Here is a 19,632-nt window from a genome sequence, read left to right as displayed (position 1 = left end):
AAACAACATAAAAGTAATTCCCGGAAAAATGCTCTAGGGCATCTTTTGCAGCTGCCTATGGATACAGTGGAGATGAATTGCATGTGAAAGTGAAATTCATGACCGAGATCTCTCTGAAAAGTCAAAACTTCACCCTGACAATAGTTGATTACGAGTGCAAAAGCATGAGCAGATAAATGATTCATCGTAGGAGCTGGCAGAACATTTTTCAATAAAATATGAAGACAATGTATTAGGGCACGTCACTTGGGACTCCTTTTTCCCTCTTTTTTGAGGTTTGAAAAAGTTTCCTAACACAGTTATTAGAGGAAAATTTTCAAGCACCCTGGTCATTCGCTGGTGTTTCAGGCGTACAATTAGAGGTCAGTTAGCCTCACAAGCTTCTTGTAGAAGATGCGATTATCTCTTGCTGAGTTGCTTTCAAAAAGAGCACTCTGTACCAACTCCTGTTACCAAACACAATGATATAATAGTAAAATTATACAGAGAGAATCATTTTGCTTGAGTGGTCAAACGGAAAATGAGGTGGGAAAAAAAAGCAGCAATTGATATGAAGTTTCAATAATCTAACCTTGACATCCCTGTTGGATAGAAATTTGCCCATGTTGTGAATGACGCACCTCAAATCTTCAACCTGCAAGAGTAAAGCTAGCGTCAACGCAGTAAAGATAGGCAATGGATGGTCGAAAAGCATGAGAGAGGATTGATGCAATAGACCTTGATGTAGCCCACACTGTTTCGGTCAAAAAACCTGAAAGCCTATACATAAAATAATAGGCATATATCAGAACAAATAGTGTAGACATGGATCTGTATGCTGGCATAAGAAATATATCATATTTAGAACGAGACATGGCAGCAAACTACCTGCAACAATTCCTTATCAATAACCTCCTCTTTTACAGACTCTGGTACCTCTCTCTCAGGATGTTTCTGTTCCATCTCCTTGTCAGACTTTTCATATACCTCCGCAGCTTCATCGCTGCTCTTTTCATTTGCAGATTTCTTGCTACTGCCATCTTCTCTTGTTTTTTCCGACCCAGCCTCTAAATCAGCTGCTCCATCCCCAGTATCGTCCTGCCACATGGAAAAGAATATAAGGGAAGGGTAAGGGTAGTGAAAGTGTTAAGTATCAACAAGTCTGAACTATCTCTTAGATGTGCGACCAAAAAACTTGATAAACCCGCATGTTAACTGATATGATATGTATCTGCATCAAAACTTCGTCATAAATTCAAGTGATACTTTTTGTTGTGAAACAACCACTGATTATAATCCTAATATAGGAAACATAAACATAGAAGTGTATTTTATATGTTTTTCTGGATAGTGTAGCCAAGCCTGAGAGCTTCAATGAAAAAAGAACCATAAAAGAACAGTGAGAAGTAATAAGTCAATGATATTAGATGCCTCTGACCACTCAACTCACCAACATGCATTATCATTGTTGAGACCGTAACCAACAACCTAACCTCATTATTCCAATGATCAAGTTTATCATTCCTTACCATTCCATCTTAATAAACTCCTATACCATATCAGATCCTGGTTGAAACACGAAAAAGATTTAACGAGAAGTGGCTTTCAGAAATTAATTACGATGCCAGCATTAAATGGAACAGTGCTCTTTACTATTATATCGAGGGCACACTACTGAAAGAAAAGCACAATGCTTATTGCCTTGATATAGCTACACCATATTGCCAGTGAAAATCTCACTTATTACACACCAAATGTATTCTTACATGAACAAACTGTTAACAGGATCTAGCTTTGATCCTCATAGTGTTTTGCTCCTTTTCATCAGTGTAAAGAAACCATTTAGTTCTCATAGAATGAAAAGAATATAAACTAGCAAGTTCTAAATAACACCAAGATGGATACAAGTTTTCACAATAACCAACTGGACAGAACATATGCATTCATAGTTCTTTAAAATTTAAGACTGTCCAGGCTATTTAAAATTTAAGACTATCGACTTTGCAAAATCATGTTCTTTAAAAAATATATATAATAAAAAAAACTTGCCTCCTGAGCTTCATCGTTTGATGCTGCAGCATCATCCATTTCCTGATCCTCTTCAAAAATCTCCTCTGGATCTTCTAATTCTTCTTCTTGTTGTTGTTCTTCTTCCTCTATAACATCATCCTCTGTTCTGTTTTCTATTTTAGGTTTCTCTGAGCCAGCTGCAGAACCATCTACATCCTTTTTCTCCTCATTACCCTGGGTAGAAGTATCTTGTATTTCAGCTTTATGACGTTCATTTTCTACTGGAGAGTCATCACTGGTCTTAGGACGCTTTATGGACGACTTCCCCTTCACACTTCCCCGATCAGAATCATCATCTCTCTCTCTTTTGTGTTGATTTCTTTTTGAAACAAGCTTTTTCCGCAATTTCTAAATACAAAAGAGCATCCCAGCACATGCCCATTAATCAGGAAGTCCGATGATAGCAGATAATAAAAATATAATGTTATGTTTCTTATTCTACCTCAAGAAACGACAAGATGCGACACCCCATTTGGTACTGAAGCATTTCATTGAATGACTCGGCGAATAGCGAAAGCTACAGAAAGTTATAATGTCATCAAGTCAGCATTATGTGTTTAAAAACATTGAAGGGTAAAAAATAAGAAAATAAAGACTCCAATTATGGTAGCAGGCTATTTAGTATCTGAGAACCAAAAATATAATTGTATCAATCTCACTGTAAATATTCATCAACCACACAAACATAATATTTGATGCTATATCAACTAAGACTATTACCACAAGATGAACTGCTGTTTTAGCATTCGCCATCTTATAAATTTAACAGGAGAGAAGAGCAGATATAGCAAACCCAAACCAATTGGAAACAGATCTATGACCATCTAAGGTCATGGATAAATAGGGCGATCTCCATTAAGAGAGAACCCAACCGTGCGAACTATCGCCTTTAAGAGACAGTGCAAACTAGGCGGGCTCACGAAGAATACCAACCTCAAACGTTGATTCTTCAATGTCTTTGTCATTATAATCCAAGAGTCCATCCAATGAGAGAGACAACGAGCGTATCTGCAGGATAAGAATCTAGAATGAGACAACCATCCCGTAAAAGTTCTCTTGAGATTCTGAGAAATACAAATGAATACAGAAACCTAGGATTTAATTCCACATACTTTAGATCCCTTGCTCCTTTTGGCCTGCAGGAAAAAACCAGGGTGTTTGGGAGGTTCTTCAGAATTCCCCTTCTCCTTCCCTTCTTTACGTAATTTTTCTTTAGACTCATGCTTCACATCTTTATTCTTCTTCTCTTTCTCATCTTTTATTCTCTTCTTGGTATCCTGACCATCTTTCTTAGAATCCTTTTGCCTTGCAAACTCAGGCTCACTGCTACTCTTAGAGACTCCTTCGTCTGCCTTCGAACTGTTATCACCTGACCTGCTCTCCTTATCTTTCTTCTCTTCCTTTATTTTCTTTTCACTCAAGCCTCCTTTCTCAACAGCCAACGTTTTAGATACCTCTGTTGTCTTATTTGCAGAGTTATTACTCTCAACTAATTCCTCATCTTTCTTTCCAGCTTGACTCATTGCATTGTCTTGTTTGCTCGCTACAGCATTTTGGTTAGTTGCTTTCATGTCCTTGTCTTCAGAAGCCGAAACCTTTCTTTTAATCACCTTTCGAACAATTTTCTTCTTTCCAGGTGTCTTATCCCCAGTTGCTTGCAGAACAGCTGTTCCAGACTGTTCTTTCTTGTCATTAGCTTGGTCATCTTGAAGCTCTGGTTCTTTCTCCGGTTTCTTCTCAGATTGAGAGTCAGAAGTTTCTATGGTCTCATCTTCCTTCTGAGCAGATTTACTCCCAGTTACCCTTCTGACAACTTTCTTCCTAACAGACATTTTAACATTCAGCGGCTCAGCTGAACTCTCATCTTCCTGAGCAGCATTTTCTTGCTTACTTTGTTTATCTCCTTCATCCTTGACATCCATCTTTTCATCAAGCTTGACAGCTGAGTCCACAGTTGCTGCAACTACTTTAGTACCCACAACCTTCGTTTTCACTACCTTCCTGACAGTTTTCTTCTTCGCAGAAGGCTTTTGAACCTCGGCTGCTGGGTCAACAGAGGACCCATCATGAATTATCTTTTCATCAATTTTGATTTTGTCATCCACAGCTCCTTTTATTTCCTTCTCACTAATGTTTTCATTTAACACAGGTTCTTTGCCTTCCTGCTCGCCTATACTTTTCTTTGATCCACTGATGTTATCTGCATTTACTTCAACGTTCTCGTCTGGACAGACTTCAGCTTTAAGACTTTTAGCAGAATCATCTTCTGCAGTTTTGCTATGACTCTCATCCCCTAATGTTACAAATTAATTATAAACTCCAAGAAAACAACTTAAAGCCAAATAAACAACTAGCAGTAAACAGAACAGAAATTGAAAATATCTGGACCTTTTACACCATGGACAGCTTCCTTCTTTTCAATAGATTTCTAAAAGAAAAGAAGAAACAAGATTGAGTTGCACATTTTTCACACCATAATAAGTTATAGCTAAACAGGTACATAAATAACAACTAATAAACCTTCTCCTGTTTTGTGGCCAGTCTCTGTTCCCTCTCAGCCATGTCCTCCTTATGGGCAATCCATTGGTTTCGCCAGAGATCCACTGAAGGCAGGCATTCGGATAGGTCCGGTACAAACAACACAGTGACTTCTTTATGACTAAAGAATCCATCCTTTCCCACTCTATCATAGTGTATCTGCCACAATAATTTAAAAACAGGGTATATAACTCGAGCAACAAAAAAGTGACGGAGATTTCAGTCAATCAGATGCATCTAGAATGGGAAACATGGAACTTATAATACAGGGAACAATTTTCCTTTCCGTTCTCCTTGAGTGTGTGTGCGAGCATTATAGAATATTGAAGACACAAAAAGGTGAGATACAAATATTGTCCACAGCTTTGAAATGTAAGAATATCTGCATACTGAAATTTGATGTGTAAATGAAATGCATGCTGGAGCAACCGGTCATAGACAAAAACCAAGGCATAGTAATTCTAAGTTAAACAGAACTAGTTAACCTACAATAAAATCATACAACAAAGAAATACATCACAGCTTACAAGTCTTTGAGAATAGTTAATAATGGAAGGAAATGTGAATATGACTTCGCAGCAAATATACTGGTGCTAAGGAGAGAAAATTGGCATCTAATAACTTAGAATAGAAAATCTGAAACAAGTTTGAACGTGGTCATGATATATGATTACTAAATTCAGACGTAAGAACAATATCAACATGCTCCAGGCACACCTATGTAAAGTTTTTATATGTATAAACCATACAGACTCATAGAAAAGATGGAAGAATGTAAAAATGTTAACATAGTAATGAATGATATGTTATAATATATACAGACATCAGTACGCAACTATGCCAAGTATCTCTAATAACCCTTTCAAAATCAAGGGATATAACAGAATTCAATACAACAGACCAACTATGTGAAAAATAGTGGATATGCCAGCAAAGAAGATGCAACTGAGCAAAATTTGTAACTAAGGAAGTTGCACAAGGCTAGGTCCAACCAAGGCAGGAAACCTATAGCTGCAGGGTTAAACAAATGATCAGTTAAAAGGGTAATATAAGCAATGGACGACAGCAAACTTAAGTTACTGATGATGAAGGTTGATGGCAAGATGCACTGGATGACGAAATTGACTTGCCGCAAGGACTGGTTGGTGGAGTTATTTGTCAACAATGTGCTAGCATGGAATCAAGGTTTTCTTTTTACCGAACAGTTTGGCTCAATTTGAATGAAATCATCCAGGCTACTCCAAAATGGAGGGTGGATTGAGAAGTTTGAGGGTGGATTGAGGTTGGTTCACCTTGAACCAATCCGAACTGCTCCCCAGCTGAGCAGTACACCTAGTACCAATTGGAAGTGGGTTAAAGGGTCATTCATTTTTGTTTTTGACTGTCTGAATTGATGCATTGCAAGAATTCTTAAGTCACCAAGAAAAGGGGAAAATATTGGGGCACCAAAAGAAAATAAGGTGAGCGCTATGAGGTAGCGTACGCAACAACTAACGTTCATGCCATGCTATAAGAATTTCGAAGAAAAATTAAGTAATAACAAAATTGATAAGCAAGCTGGCACCTGGTTCATGGTAATTGATGATAGTAATTATCATTGGAATGATTTTGGATTGCCAGTGTTACCATAGTTAAATGATATTATAAATATGCTCTCTTCTATTTATTTAACACATCTTTTAAATGCATTTTACGCTGCAAGTTATGAGATGTTATGTGATATTTATGCATGTTTATGACTTCAACATATACAGAAAAACTTGACTAGGGCCCTTAACTCGATATTCCCACCTTAGCTCTAATAGAAATAATCATTCAGAGAAAAAACATGATTAAAAAAAACACAAAATCAGAGTTTGGACTCCAAAAAATCCATAGACAGGGTGTTTGAAGCACATCTACACATACCAATCAAAACCCTTTGTTGGCACGATCCTTGGTACCGTGTGTGCCATACCTGCCCTTGATTGACTCTATATCGATTCTCAGTATTTTACACCTTGTGTGGAACCAAACAGAATGATTTAGGCTAATAATACAAGCACCTACCACACAAAGTCAATTTTCGGCAATAAAGGCAGGAATAGAACAACAGTGGAACATCCCAAGATACTGACCAGATTCATGCATAATTAAACAACATAAGTTTATGAAGACAAAAAGAATACAGTTGGAATTAAAAACGCAGTAGTGGTTGAGGGAAATAATCTTCCAATAGTCGCCAAGCAAAAAAGATATATAAACCATGGTGCAAGTATCTTGAAACGATGAGGAGAAACCTTCAGCTGTGTAGATGCCAAGGAAGCAAAAACAAAGACTGCAAGTGTAAATAGTGTTTCAGAAGTAACAGGTGGTAGATAGAACAAAACTCAGAAGAATCACCAGGTAGAGTGAAATTATGTTCTATTCCTGCAAAACTATAGATAACCAAAGCAACACATAGTTCATGAGTCAGCTTTCTTTACTGGCTGTCAGCCTAACATCAGCCCCCCACCCTTCTTCAACAAGGCATGGGATTGGTATCAGCAAAGATCGAAATTTGCAAATTGCACCAATACATGATATGAAATCAAGAGGTGAATCAAAATAAAAGGCATAGAACAAAGAGAACAGGCGACAATGATGGCTTTGGAAGGTGTTCAAAAGTTAAGAAATCAACCAAAAGTTGGTAAATGTGTTAACTTATTAAGCTTACGATCTGCAGACGATGCTGAGCTCTGGAACAGAAAACACAAGATCTTGATTAGGAAAGCCAAATAAGAAATCAAAATAACTGCATTTAGGGTCAATCAAATACCAGGTTGGCGTAGTAGTAAGGCAAATTCTACTGAACGAGCGGTTAACAATCAAGCAAATTTAGAGGAATCACAATTAAGCGGGATGCAAATGATTCACCATTCAATTACAAATTTGAGATGGTTTTGAAAACAACAAACATCTAAACGGCACAATGGTGAATGATATACAGATTGAGGTTTAAGAAGATCACTTAATTTTTTTCTAGCAGTTTATTCAATAAAAATCTGAAATTAATATATGCCTAATGACTAGGAGAAAAACACTTGCATACCCACTTATAACAGTGAAGATATAACAGTGAAGATGATCATTATGATCGACTAAAACATAAAAGCCATGGTGCCCATTACTTGTGGATGAATTGTGTGTCATATTGACTTGTTAAAGTTAGAAAATAAAATATTATCACGAGAAATTTGAAAATACAAGGGAAAAATATTATCGAAATCAAAATGGAATAGATCCAAATCATCCAATGTTCCAACAGATGTAAAAATGAATATAATCACCACTATGACATTTTTTGTTAATCATAGATCTACAACAGTGAAAAATGAAGAGAAAGAGGAAGAGAAAGAACCACATGGATAACAGCCGTTCTTGAAATGTTGAATGATTAGTAACTCACTATACTCCCTTGAGACTCATGGAAAACTTTAAAGAACTGTAACAAGGATATGATTAAAGAAAAAGAAATAAACAATGATGGATGCAAGAACAAGTAAAACTAACATGAGTATTTTTGTGCATTTGTATTTTATAACAGGACAAGTATCTTTTAAGATATATCTGCATTCCAAGAAGCAAAGATGCTGCATCAATAGTGGTTAAGTGATGAATTAACTAGATGGCAATGGATTGTGCAACAACTAGCAGAAAAGGCTTTGGATTTAAGCAACCAAATTTGTGAACAATCATGAATAAGAAGAGACCTAAGATAATATAGAAAGCCACAGATAATAATGATTTGGATGGTCATGACACCGGATGCAGCGCTAAATGGTGATGAATGTCATAAAGGATTGATTAAGTCAACCCTTTTGAAAATGTCCATTAAAAATTTGTGATGGTTACTGTTGAGTGGAAGCATATATAGTCCACAACCAAAAGAGGTAACATGAGAAAGCTTTGAATGTGTATATTGACAGCTTTAAGTAAATGCATGTTAAAACATGCAAGTCAGTGACTATTTCTAAGAAAACTGGAAACATGCAATACAATCAACCTATAGTTATTAATTCCTTATGCCTGCCATAGATGAGTTAGATATTGATATTAGGAAGATAACACTGGTGCTTTTCACATAATGGAGTCATAGCAGACGGAACCAGATGGTTGACTAAATGCAAGATTGCCATGTGATTCTTGAGTAATAAGACATCCCACAATATGATATTAATTTGCCAAATAGTTATTTTAAAATATTACTCAAACTCACAAATCCATATAAAGGATAATATATGCAAGGTGATGCCCAACTTTTAATTCAGATTAAAGCATGAATGTAATTAAATGATGATATAAGAAACAACGGAATAATCATGAAGATGATTTAGTAGAAGATGTGATAATATGAACCATACAAGTTTTAGTGCTCATAAAGTTTCTTCAAGGACATAAAAACTTCTAATTACTCTATGCAAAGAAAAATGATGCTTTAGTGAAATTTGACGCCCTTAACAAATCTATGGTAATGCTTGCCATTATTAGGCACAGTAGAAGGTGTGCTTGTTTTGGAGTTTAGACCAAAAAATTATATGGGTAATAATATAGACCAAAGTTTCAGAATTCATAACTCGTAGCAATAAAATAACATGGACACATACAAAAGCATTACAAATATGATGGCATTAAGATAGATATGTCACCAAATATGGAAGATCGAAGACAAAGAGGAAAGACATAGTGAGGTATATAGATACTCAAGAATATAACCACATGGGATAACGTAAGAGGCACAAAGAAGGTCTTTTGGGTTTAAGGTCCAAAAAAGTAGAAAACAAAAAGATTTCCGAGACTTGGATGTTAGTGGTGTGTGGCTAAGTTTAGCAGATACTTAAAAAAAAAAGGAAAGAGAGGTGTGTAGGATGGGAAAAGGCAATTGAAGCCATACAATACCATGGAAAAGTTTTATATGAAATCTTGAACAGGAATGATTTCTCCTTTTTTTTGTTGTGCTCAGGATGCACCTTAACAGGCATGAATTATGAAAATAACTGATTAATCTGACTCCAAAAGGATGGGATAAGGCTTATTGATTGCAAATAGTGAAAGAAAGAACAAAGGTGTCAAGTTTCATTTCAAGTATCATTCTGCATATGGATTTAGCAGAGTTAGCACTTCCACAAGTATTAATAATGTCCCTGTACATTAAGCTTACCAATAATCCCTATGAAGATTTTCAAGATGAATTTGGAAATTTTGAACAACAAATGAAACAAAAAAGATCCAGCATTGAATGCAGCGCTCATAGAGATTTACAAGGCCAGACCAAAATGAGCAGTACCTAGCCGGTTAAAGCCATGGTAAAAGAAAGAATGATGGTTCATTCTGGGATAAAGATTTAGAGGTTTCAAAAAACTTGGGAAATGAAAGAGAGTCCCATGGCACAAGCATGGGAAGCAAAGATTCATAAAACCAAGCCCAAATAACAGGAATTAGATTTAATATTAATTGGACACAATCTGAAATTTTAAAAAGATAAGAGTTTACCCATCATCTGAAGTAGTTTAATTCATCATGGAATGCATAGTTCCATATGCATATGAGATTTAATACCGCGCAACTCAAGGATATGCAGGTTATGAATGCCCATAAATCAGCTAATAGCTGACAGACATATCCATAAAGTAAACAATCAATGCATTATTGGAAAGAAGTAAGTGCACAATATTGTTCTTTTTTTCAATTCGATCAAGATATTGGGTTATATGAAGGCATATGATGCATATAAGAAATTTCTGAACCCGTTGAACAGATTAAAATGTATGTGTACAAGTAGTCTTGTCACATATACAGAAATAGGCTTGCAATTAAAGACTCGTTTGGTTCGCGAGAAAAGAAGGGAGAAAAGTATGGTCAACGGAAAAATGAAGAAAGACCTCTTGTTTGATTGAAGTTTTCAAAGAAGAAAGATAGGATAGTAGCATTCTCATGTGAATAAAATTCCCATGTTTATGGGGGAAAAATCTATGAGGGATGTGAAAAAGCTACTTTCCCAGTGGTTGGAAATTGAGATCTTTTTTTTTCCAAAACTATCCTTTAGCCATCAAAATTCATGGATAAAGTCTTTCCCTTTATTAAGGGTATAATAGATATTTCACACAACTTTCTCAGAAAAGTAAATGCTCAACCAAATATAAGATACTCTGAAATGTACCACTTTTTCATCATCAACCAAATAACACAAAACCATTTTCTCAGGCATCATATTTCTAGGAATCAGCTTCTGAGAAAAAATATTCCGACGAGGAAAAATTCTTCCCACGAACCAAATGAGTCCTAAGGATCAGAACATTAATTTTGGGTAGGGGGGAGGGGGTAATGTTGTTATAGTAATGCACATAACAACAAAGATGAAACAAACTTCAGAACAATAAACCAGAACAAAATGACCAATTAGAATTAAGATGTATCAGCAAGTAAAAAAAATACAAGAGAAGCAGAGCTTTTATGTTACCTCATAACAACCAATGATCTAGCAGTCTCACTCAAATATATTTCAGGTTCCAAGGGAAAGAAAACATGCTGTCATATCTATTGGCATGTTATACATGATACTATCAAGAATTCAAGATCATATCACCATTTTCAATGACAACAATCATGGCACATACCCACAAAAATATCATAGCAAGTAAAGTCATGTTCTCTAAAAAGATAAGGTACAAAATATACCTCAAGGAAACGATTCCAGTTCTGGCAATTATGCAAATCAAGTTGAGTTAGATCTTTGACATATCTGTCCAAAAATAAGATCACCTTTAATTTCAGTGAATAAAAGTATCTATAAAACTACACAAATAACATATTATTTGTTAATGTAAATAATATGCACCTGATAGCTGTTTCAATCAGGGAAGAATCATCAACTGATGGATCCCCACCATCTACTGTTGCATTCCATGGGCCTCCAATTGCCATAAAAGCACGATCCTTCCTAAGAATAGCAAACTTCAGGATGTTGTTGAAGTGGATTATCCTCTCATCAGCACTTTTATCCGAGCATAGCTCATTCAAAGCATCACCACTGATTCCACTCATCAAGATAACCTGAAACAAGAGACAAGTAAATGCAACAAGTCAAAAGGCCTGGCTATAATACTGCTTCTGAAGTTTGGTCTAACATGAAAATCTTTAACTGAGGTTATAGATGCCAATAGAAACCCACTGCAGCCTTCACAAGTTAGATGTTTCTATCCATAGAATATATGAATTCATGAAAGACAGACATTCTAGATTTCATTCAAATAAACATAATGAGCACCGACAACCTTAGCACAGATTGCCCATCATGCGACAGGAATATTTTAACAATCAGAAAGCATAAACAGCTAAAAAGAAGAGGGAATCCCATGTTTATAGCTGCAGGTAACTTTAGCATGAATATTGCCACATAATAATTTATGATTATATAAGATCCTCAAATTTGAATATAGGTAAAAATTTACATGAAATCCATGAAAAATTAAACAGTGAGATGCTCATTTCAGGATGTAGATCAAGCTTTTTTTGTACATCTACATAGGCACAGCTACTTAACGTTCATATGTAACAGTGCAAAACAGAATGTAGAACTAAAAATACAATCAGTATGGTCCTAATTAACCTAATTTACAAAGTTAATGCCTACCAAGATAAATAATTCTTTCAAATATAAAATCTACCTTGGCATTCCAAACAGCAGCTCCACCCTTGGATTTCAATAATTCATCCGAGGAAACTGTCCCTTTTTCCACAGCTTTGTCATCTACTTCTAAAAAGTCATGCTCAAAGCTGCTCCACACAAGGAAAAAGTTAGTTCCATTAACATAGATATAGCATAGCCAATACAATTTGCTAGCATAATCAAACTCATGCAAATGTTGTACATAAACATATTGCAATCAACACCTAATTGAGAGAGAAATTTCAGAAACAGAAAATACCTGACAGGAGTATGAAGTGAAAGATTCAAGCTTTCCCTTGGCCAGTTTAAAATAACCTAGAGATGATTACAATGCTTTCAGGTAATAACGAACATAAGCTGAAAGTCTAATAGGTCATGCGACCAATGAGAAAGGCAAATTTTTAGCAAAATAAGGTCAAACCTTGGAAAAATCTGGAGCTATCGCTAACCGAGGGTAACGTTTACTCAAAGACAAGTAATCCCTTTCAACATCCACCAAGCAGAATGGATAGACCTGTCAAGACCACCAGAATTAGAACAATTTAAATAATACCAAACAGTCTGATAGCATTGCCTCTCGTCAAAGAAACCAATTTATTTATTTCAGAGATTAGCTGAACATGAATCATTCACATAGTGCAAAAAGACATATACAAAACTAAAATAATGAAAATAAGGAAAACTAAACAACAATTAAAAAGAATAGGCTAGCATTAAGCATATAATAGAACAATCCACCGTGAGGCTGCTTCTTCTCATTTGTGTTAAATGCCTGGAAGATATTTTTAACTTTTGACAGAATTCTGTCAAGAGAGATAAGTGCAAGGCCTGATTACTAATCACGAACACGAAGAACAGAATGAACAAAGACTGCTGCCATGACATGAAGCCACAAATTGAGTGCAGTTTGCAACTAAGAACGAGGAGGGAGAGAAGAAAGCAAAGGCATCAGTCTATGAATCCAAAGTTTCAACAAAAATTTAACAAACATCAAGGTCATCTCGGAATAAATTCGTTAACAAAATACAAAGCAGCCAAATTGAAAATACTGAGACAAGGACAACCAGGAAATTTCCCAGATGTGAATGGAACAGAGGGATTCAAGAAGACCTCATCACCAAGCACCCATAACCGAACAAGTCTACATTAACATTGAACGCAAAGGCCGTGATTCCTTTACCTTGCAGATATATTCTCTCTTTTTTTCTTTAACAGGTGAACGATGCCTTCAGGATAACAGAGTAAACAGTTAGTTAAGATAGCTGCACCACAAATGAAGCAGCAACCTATTATAGCTATAGCACGGTACAAAGAGAACATGAAGGTCCACCTATGCACAGCCTCTCGACGTGGTGACACTCGACGGGGCGAGACACGACGTAAAGGTTTTTCATCCCTCAATGTAGAAGAACCTCGGCGATCTCTAGCAGCTCTTGGTGGAGTCCGTTCCCGCCTAGAATCAGGTAGATGCTTGCGATCTCGTTCTCTATCCTTGTCCCGGCGCTCGCGAAGACGACCCCTTTCACGTACTCTGTCTCTTTCACGGTCACGCTCCTCCCTTTCCCGTTTCTCTCTCTCCCGCATAAGCTCCCTACGGCGTTCCTCCTCTCTTATCTCAAGTTCTCGACGATAGGCATTCCTATCATCCTTCCGTTCCTCAAGCATAGAGACCCCAAGGCTTGGATGTGCACGTGATAAAACGCTCCCCTGATAATCAGACTCCAGTGACGGGCCACGAGGACCTTTTCCAGCAACATAATCCCGACCAGGGGGCAAACCAACCCCATAACCAGCACTGGATGACCCCTGTGCATAAATGAGTTCGTCCACATTTCTCCTCGGAGCTCCCCCTAAAATGGAAGCTGCATGTTGACCACCATAAGGAGCACTCCCAAGAATAGATAAACTGCGAGGATCAGTGTCCATCCTTCCACCATATGAACCAACCTCTTGGGGTCCATGATGTATAGGAGCAGCTCTTACTGCATAGTAATCAGCTTGTCTGCCACAAATGTATATCCTACTCAGTGCAATAGGAGTTATAATAGTTCTTGACTAAGCAAAACAGTAAGTCGTTATCACTGACACCGATACAAACAAAAAAAATGTAATATAAAAGGTTCCATAAAGGTTCGGATAATATAACCAGCCGAAATACTGAGTCCAGTTAAGACGTATTCAACGCAATACACACAATCAGCCGTGCACTCAAACATAACAATTCTTTTAAGTAGAACACTACAGATGTGATAAATTGCAGAAGGATATAGAACACGACACTACATAAAGTGCATGAAGCTAACATACCTAATGTCGGAACCAGACTGCAGAGATTGAGCTTTCAGCATTTGCTGTTGACGAAGTAATGATGCCTTGTAAAAGTGTTAAAAAAAGGTGCTTCAACATTTCAGAGATTAAGTACATACATCAACTTAAACTAGAATTTGGGGGGAAGCCATCAATACCTGGTCTATGTGATCATGCATCTCAGACTGCAGCAATAAAAAAAAAAGAAAAAAAATTACAACAAGAGTATTAGATGAGACGAATGTAATTCAGAAATAGCCAAGACGAAAAGGGAAAAAAGACAATGGATTATTAAAAAAAGGGGAAAGATAAACCTGATGTGGATGGCTGAGAGAGACAGAATCGCCATATCTTCTAGCTGAATCACTCTGCAACTCCCTCCCAATATAAGCACCCTGATGCTCACCGTAAAGCCTCCTGTCCATCGAAGCATAATCAGAATTTTTCACTGAAGAAAACTGGTCGCCTTTCTGGGTATATCCACGATTTGATGCTGAAAGATAGTCATCACTAGTCATTCCCAAACTGGAGCCTAGAGCTCCAGATGAAAATTTAGATGACTCTGCCAGTGCAGAAGGATAAGTTGCTCGACCCTGAAGGCTCGATGAAGCTGCTGCTTTACCACTCACTCCACCAACCTGCACAGAAAAGATGCTACATAGAACAATTGTAGGCCTATTATGAAATTAATCATATTAAAACATGATAGTCCAACAAGTAATTTGATATAGATATATTTAAAAGCAGCAATGATATGATAAGATCCTGTAGCAATATAAACAAGTGAAGGACACAGCTAATTGCTACTAGCCAGGTGGCGAGTGGCGACCATAGAGTTTCAGGGCAACAACGGAGGCCTACTCCCTGATGCAGCATCACGCAATTTCCAAGTTAGAAATGCTAATAATAAAAGTAATTCCTCAAGGATTCTTTACCTAAACAGCCAAATTTAAGAAATTAATTGTATAAAAAAAATATAATCGTCCTGTGCAATGTTTTTCAAAATTTCCTAAGGCTTGCTCAGTATTTGTTTTATGCTATTATATGAAAATTTGTAGATCGGCATGGTTGAAGAAATCAGCAAGATAATTTCATGGCCCCCCATATCAGTTCTTAAACTGGCCAACTGGTCTACACTCTTACTATCTTTCCTTTTTGTACAGTCTGTTTTTACCAGTCACGCCTGCCCCATGATCACGTCTAATTATAACCTTGTCAGCTTGTTCTGCCCTGCGGAAGTCTGAAAAAAACAGCTTGGACTGTTACAAAAATATGAAAATAATTGCATAATTATTGTGTGCACCTAGCAACATCCATCTCAGGTGCAGTACTTTGAAATCCTGACCACAAGCCTAAGGGCACAATAGCTGTTGCTTAAAAAAGTCCATTTGCAACTTCTTTTAAAAAAGTTACCTCCTGAAAAAATGAAGTGTTTGGTAATATCATTTCAGAAATGCTTCTGGAGAAGCAGAAGTTCAAAAATCACTTATAGAAGAAGGTAGGAAAAACTAACTTCGAGCTGCTTCTTTTGTGAGATTGCTTCATATCTTTCAAATACGGTAAGCCCATCCATAAAAAGGTAGTCATAAAAATGCGATTACCAGACACCAAATATGTCAAAAGTACTTTTGATCAAGATCTTTTAAAAAGCAGAAGCAACATGAAACATGCCCTAAATTATTTGATCCTATTCACTTGTCCAAAACTGTCGTATCAATTCAGCACATGATTAGGTAGTAGATGTCCAATTCTCACTAGTGCTAGTATATGAAAACTACAGTTAGCTTTAATTCTTTAAACACAAAATCTATTGATGGATGTAGAAAGAGCAATACATGCATAACCATATCCATGTAAGCATTTTGTTAATGGATAGTGATACAATTAAAAGTTACAACTAATACTAGTGTTTGTATCAGTGTTTGCTTTAAATAATAATGATTATGAATTAAACATGGATTACATTCATATTTGATGCAAGCATTAATGCACACATTGATGGATATGACTCAAATCTAGACTTACACGAGAGGTGAAAAGAGGAGTTCTGACCCACGTCTACACCAATATTTCTAGGCCTTGAGCCTTCTAGATGATTGTCAAAATCAATCATGTGGGTCAAATACATAGGGCTGAGAGTACGTTGGTACAAGTATAGTGCTACAGATTTCTCGCTATTAGAATGTGTTAATATATAAATTTTGTATTGGATTTTGCTTTAGACTCTAGATCGAGGTTCCAATATAGATGAAACTATATGCATGCAAGTCCACGGAAAAGTAAATGACAAATGTATTAAAAGGACAACAACCAAGGCTGAACGGCTTTTCTGAGAAACTAAAAGATGTACCCACCAATTTCAGAGATCATACAGCTGCGCTTTCAGCGGGTAGGAATGCCTATTTGATTTATCATATGATACCACCACTAAAAAAAGTTCATGATGACGACAATGTTCTCCAAGGTATGAAGAAATAAAGAAATATGAAGAGCCTTCATTCAAATAAGATATCAAAGACAGGAGAAGATAAGCAGCAAAATGAATTTATGCTCTAAATTTCCTTTGAAACTCAAAGGCAAGGATTCTCTACCTAGGAGTTATTAGAGTCCTACATCACCCAGTAGTTGTATCCTCTGGTAATCATGTTACTGCCCAACAGAAACTTATATATGATGAAATAGGTTTATGATGCACAAAAGTTCTAAGATAGGATAACTAATCCTGCTGATTAAAAAAGTTGCACCTGATGGTATTTTCATTTTATAAAGCTTGCGCACTGCAGATGAAGAATGTTGCAACTTTGGGTGCATTAAAAATTAGGCTTTAATTATTAATTGCAGTGTAGTAATGGGTGGTGATATTGCCAAAGCATATTGTTGTTTCAAGAGCAAAAATTTATACAGAAGAAAATAGAAGAAGAAAACAAGGAGATGAAAAAGGAGGAAAAAGAGACTTACCAATAAAGAAATGGCTGGTTGTGTATTCTATCCAAAAAACTTTCTTGACTTGTTTTATTTACATTTGTTTTTATTTTTCTGATGAAAATTTTTATATTTTAATTTACATTTTAGTCAAACCTTTGTAACTCCAACATACCAAATGTACTTAAGCTGAACTCAAATGGTTGAGCCCTAACTGTAAAGGGTACTGTTTTTGAACCTTGATACTAAAGATCATGGGAACTTGGCAAGACTTGGTCATATCTTCTCCGAGTATAACAGTAATCTTTTATGTACAAAAATAGCATTGATGTATCATGTAACAAAAAAATGATGCAACATGATTACCAAGTCTAGAAAAAGCAATGAAACATCAATATGTACAGTAAACTGTCTGATGATTGAATATGCAGAAGCCTTAATACATACATAGAAAAAAATTTACATGATTCAGATATCATGACCATATATGCCAATCGAGATAAATTCATTTACTGTACAAAAAGTGTGACCAAAAATATTTATTTAATCATTGACGTATATTCTGAGATCAACAATAATATGGTTTTAAAAATTAATAGGAAAAATTAAATTGCATGATCAAATTATCTGCCATAAAAAAGACATTATCAAAATTTGGACCTGTTGAGCACTGCTCAAGGTAGAAGACCCATAAACAGAAGCATATGGTCCTGCATACTGGGATGCTTGAGAAGGATGGTTCCTATACGCACTCATATCTGTATCTTGTGCAGCACCCATGCCCATCACTGAAGATTGTCGAGCAACCAATGCATGCTGAGGTCCACTTTCTGTACCACCCACCTGATTCACAGGATACCCACTTCCAGGCTGCAATAAACAATATCATATCAAGGTAAATGACGCCTAATCTCAAAAGGATAAATGCAAAACAGCGTCAATTCAAAGTAATCGAGCAGAATTCTTTGAAGTAGGTTGGCGAAGAACAACAAATTTATTCTTACGATTTGCCCATATGACTGTTGCCCCCCATATGACTGTTGCCCGCCATATGACTGTTGCCCGCCATATGACTGTTGCCCTCCATATGACTGTTGCCCGTCATATGACTGTTGCCCGCCATATGACTGTTGTCCGCCATATGACTGTTGCCCATAGGGATTACTCCCCTTTGAAGGATACATCTCCTTCTCTCTTCCAACCAAATGATGCCCTGCTTCCAAAAACAATAAAAATTTAATTGTTCAGAAAAACATTAACAGATAAGCAATCAATCTATGATTATGGAATGCAAGATGGTTGATTAACACATCTTAGTCGAGTGCGCATCAAATCCTACATTTTTTTCTTTACATAAATTCACCCATGAATCCAGATTAAAACTATACAAAGCCCTGCTTCCAAAAGCAATAGAATTTTAATCTTTCGTACAAATATCAACAGATAAGCAATCAAGCAATCAATTTATGATTATGGAACCCACAATGGCTGCTTTACACGTCTTAGCTGACTGCCCATCAAAACCCTAGATTTTTCTTTCGTTACCCAGATTCATCCGTAAATCCAGATTAACTTTTTCAACAAAAAAAAAAGCGACGAAAAAACCCTGTGACGAAAAGATTCATCGCCCCAATTCATAAACGAAGACGCAGCGCTAAATTTTTTTTAAAAGAAATCAAAAATCTACAAATTTTATGCGCGCGTAAAGAGAGCACGAATCATAGATCGGTATCGAAATCAGGAGAGGAAAGAGGAGGTATCTGACCTCAGGGCGAAGGGCGGCTCGGTGGAAGGACTCGATCCTCTCGTGAGGGAGAGACGAGGAAAAGATAGGGATTTAGGGAAACAAGAGATGATCGAAGGACAGCCGAGATATAGAAAGAGCTGAAGAGGGGTTTTGGAAGCGAGTCCCACCTCGAGGCTCCGAGACATGGGTTTATATCTGGGCCGCTTGGGGCTCGCATCGGACGGTTAAAAATTGCGACGCGTTACACCATGGATAATGGGCTGGGTGGGAGCCACGTCCCGTGTCAGCTTGATCTCGCGTCCAATAAAAGCATGTTATGAGACGCCATGCCTCGTGCACAAGGGCGGTCCTTTAAAACGTGGCATTATATGACATAACTTGA

At 36.7% G+C, this 19,632-nt stretch overlaps 1 protein-coding gene across 1 annotated transcript; it reads right to left on the bottom strand.

The window, feature by feature from the left end:
* Nucleotides 1–148: 148 nt before the first annotated feature.
* Nucleotides 149–19,418, bottom strand: LOC103700949 (protein SHORT ROOT IN SALT MEDIUM 1). Its single transcript, XM_008782850.4, has 23 exons — nt 19,269–19,418; nt 18,508–18,716; nt 18,164–18,373; nt 14,896–15,219; nt 14,740–14,766; nt 14,582–14,646; nt 13,605–14,276; nt 13,455–13,500; nt 12,696–12,788; nt 12,534–12,589; nt 12,273–12,381; nt 11,444–11,658; nt 11,284–11,347; nt 4,570–4,746; nt 4,438–4,477; nt 3,162–4,342; nt 2,983–3,057; nt 2,492–2,566; nt 2,029–2,397; nt 868–1,077; nt 718–759; nt 572–634; nt 149–446 (listed from the first exon to the last, which is right to left on the bottom strand). The coding sequence occupies exons 2-23, from the start codon at nt 18,685–18,687 to the stop codon at nt 357–359; spliced, it is 4,383 nt and encodes a 1,460-aa protein (XP_008781072.4). The 5' UTR covers nt 18,688–18,716; nt 19,269–19,418; the 3' UTR covers nt 149–356.
* Between the last annotated feature and the right edge of the window lie 214 nt (nt 19,419–19,632).

This window comes from Phoenix dactylifera, chromosome 3 (genome assembly GCF_009389715.1).
Source record: "Phoenix dactylifera cultivar Barhee BC4 chromosome 3, palm_55x_up_171113_PBpolish2nd_filt_p, whole genome shotgun sequence".
Lineage (NCBI taxonomy): Eukaryota > Viridiplantae > Streptophyta > Magnoliopsida > Arecales > Arecaceae > Phoenix > Phoenix dactylifera.
The sequence above is the reverse complement of the archived record's forward strand: the minus strand, read 5'-3'. Positions and strand labels throughout refer to the sequence as shown.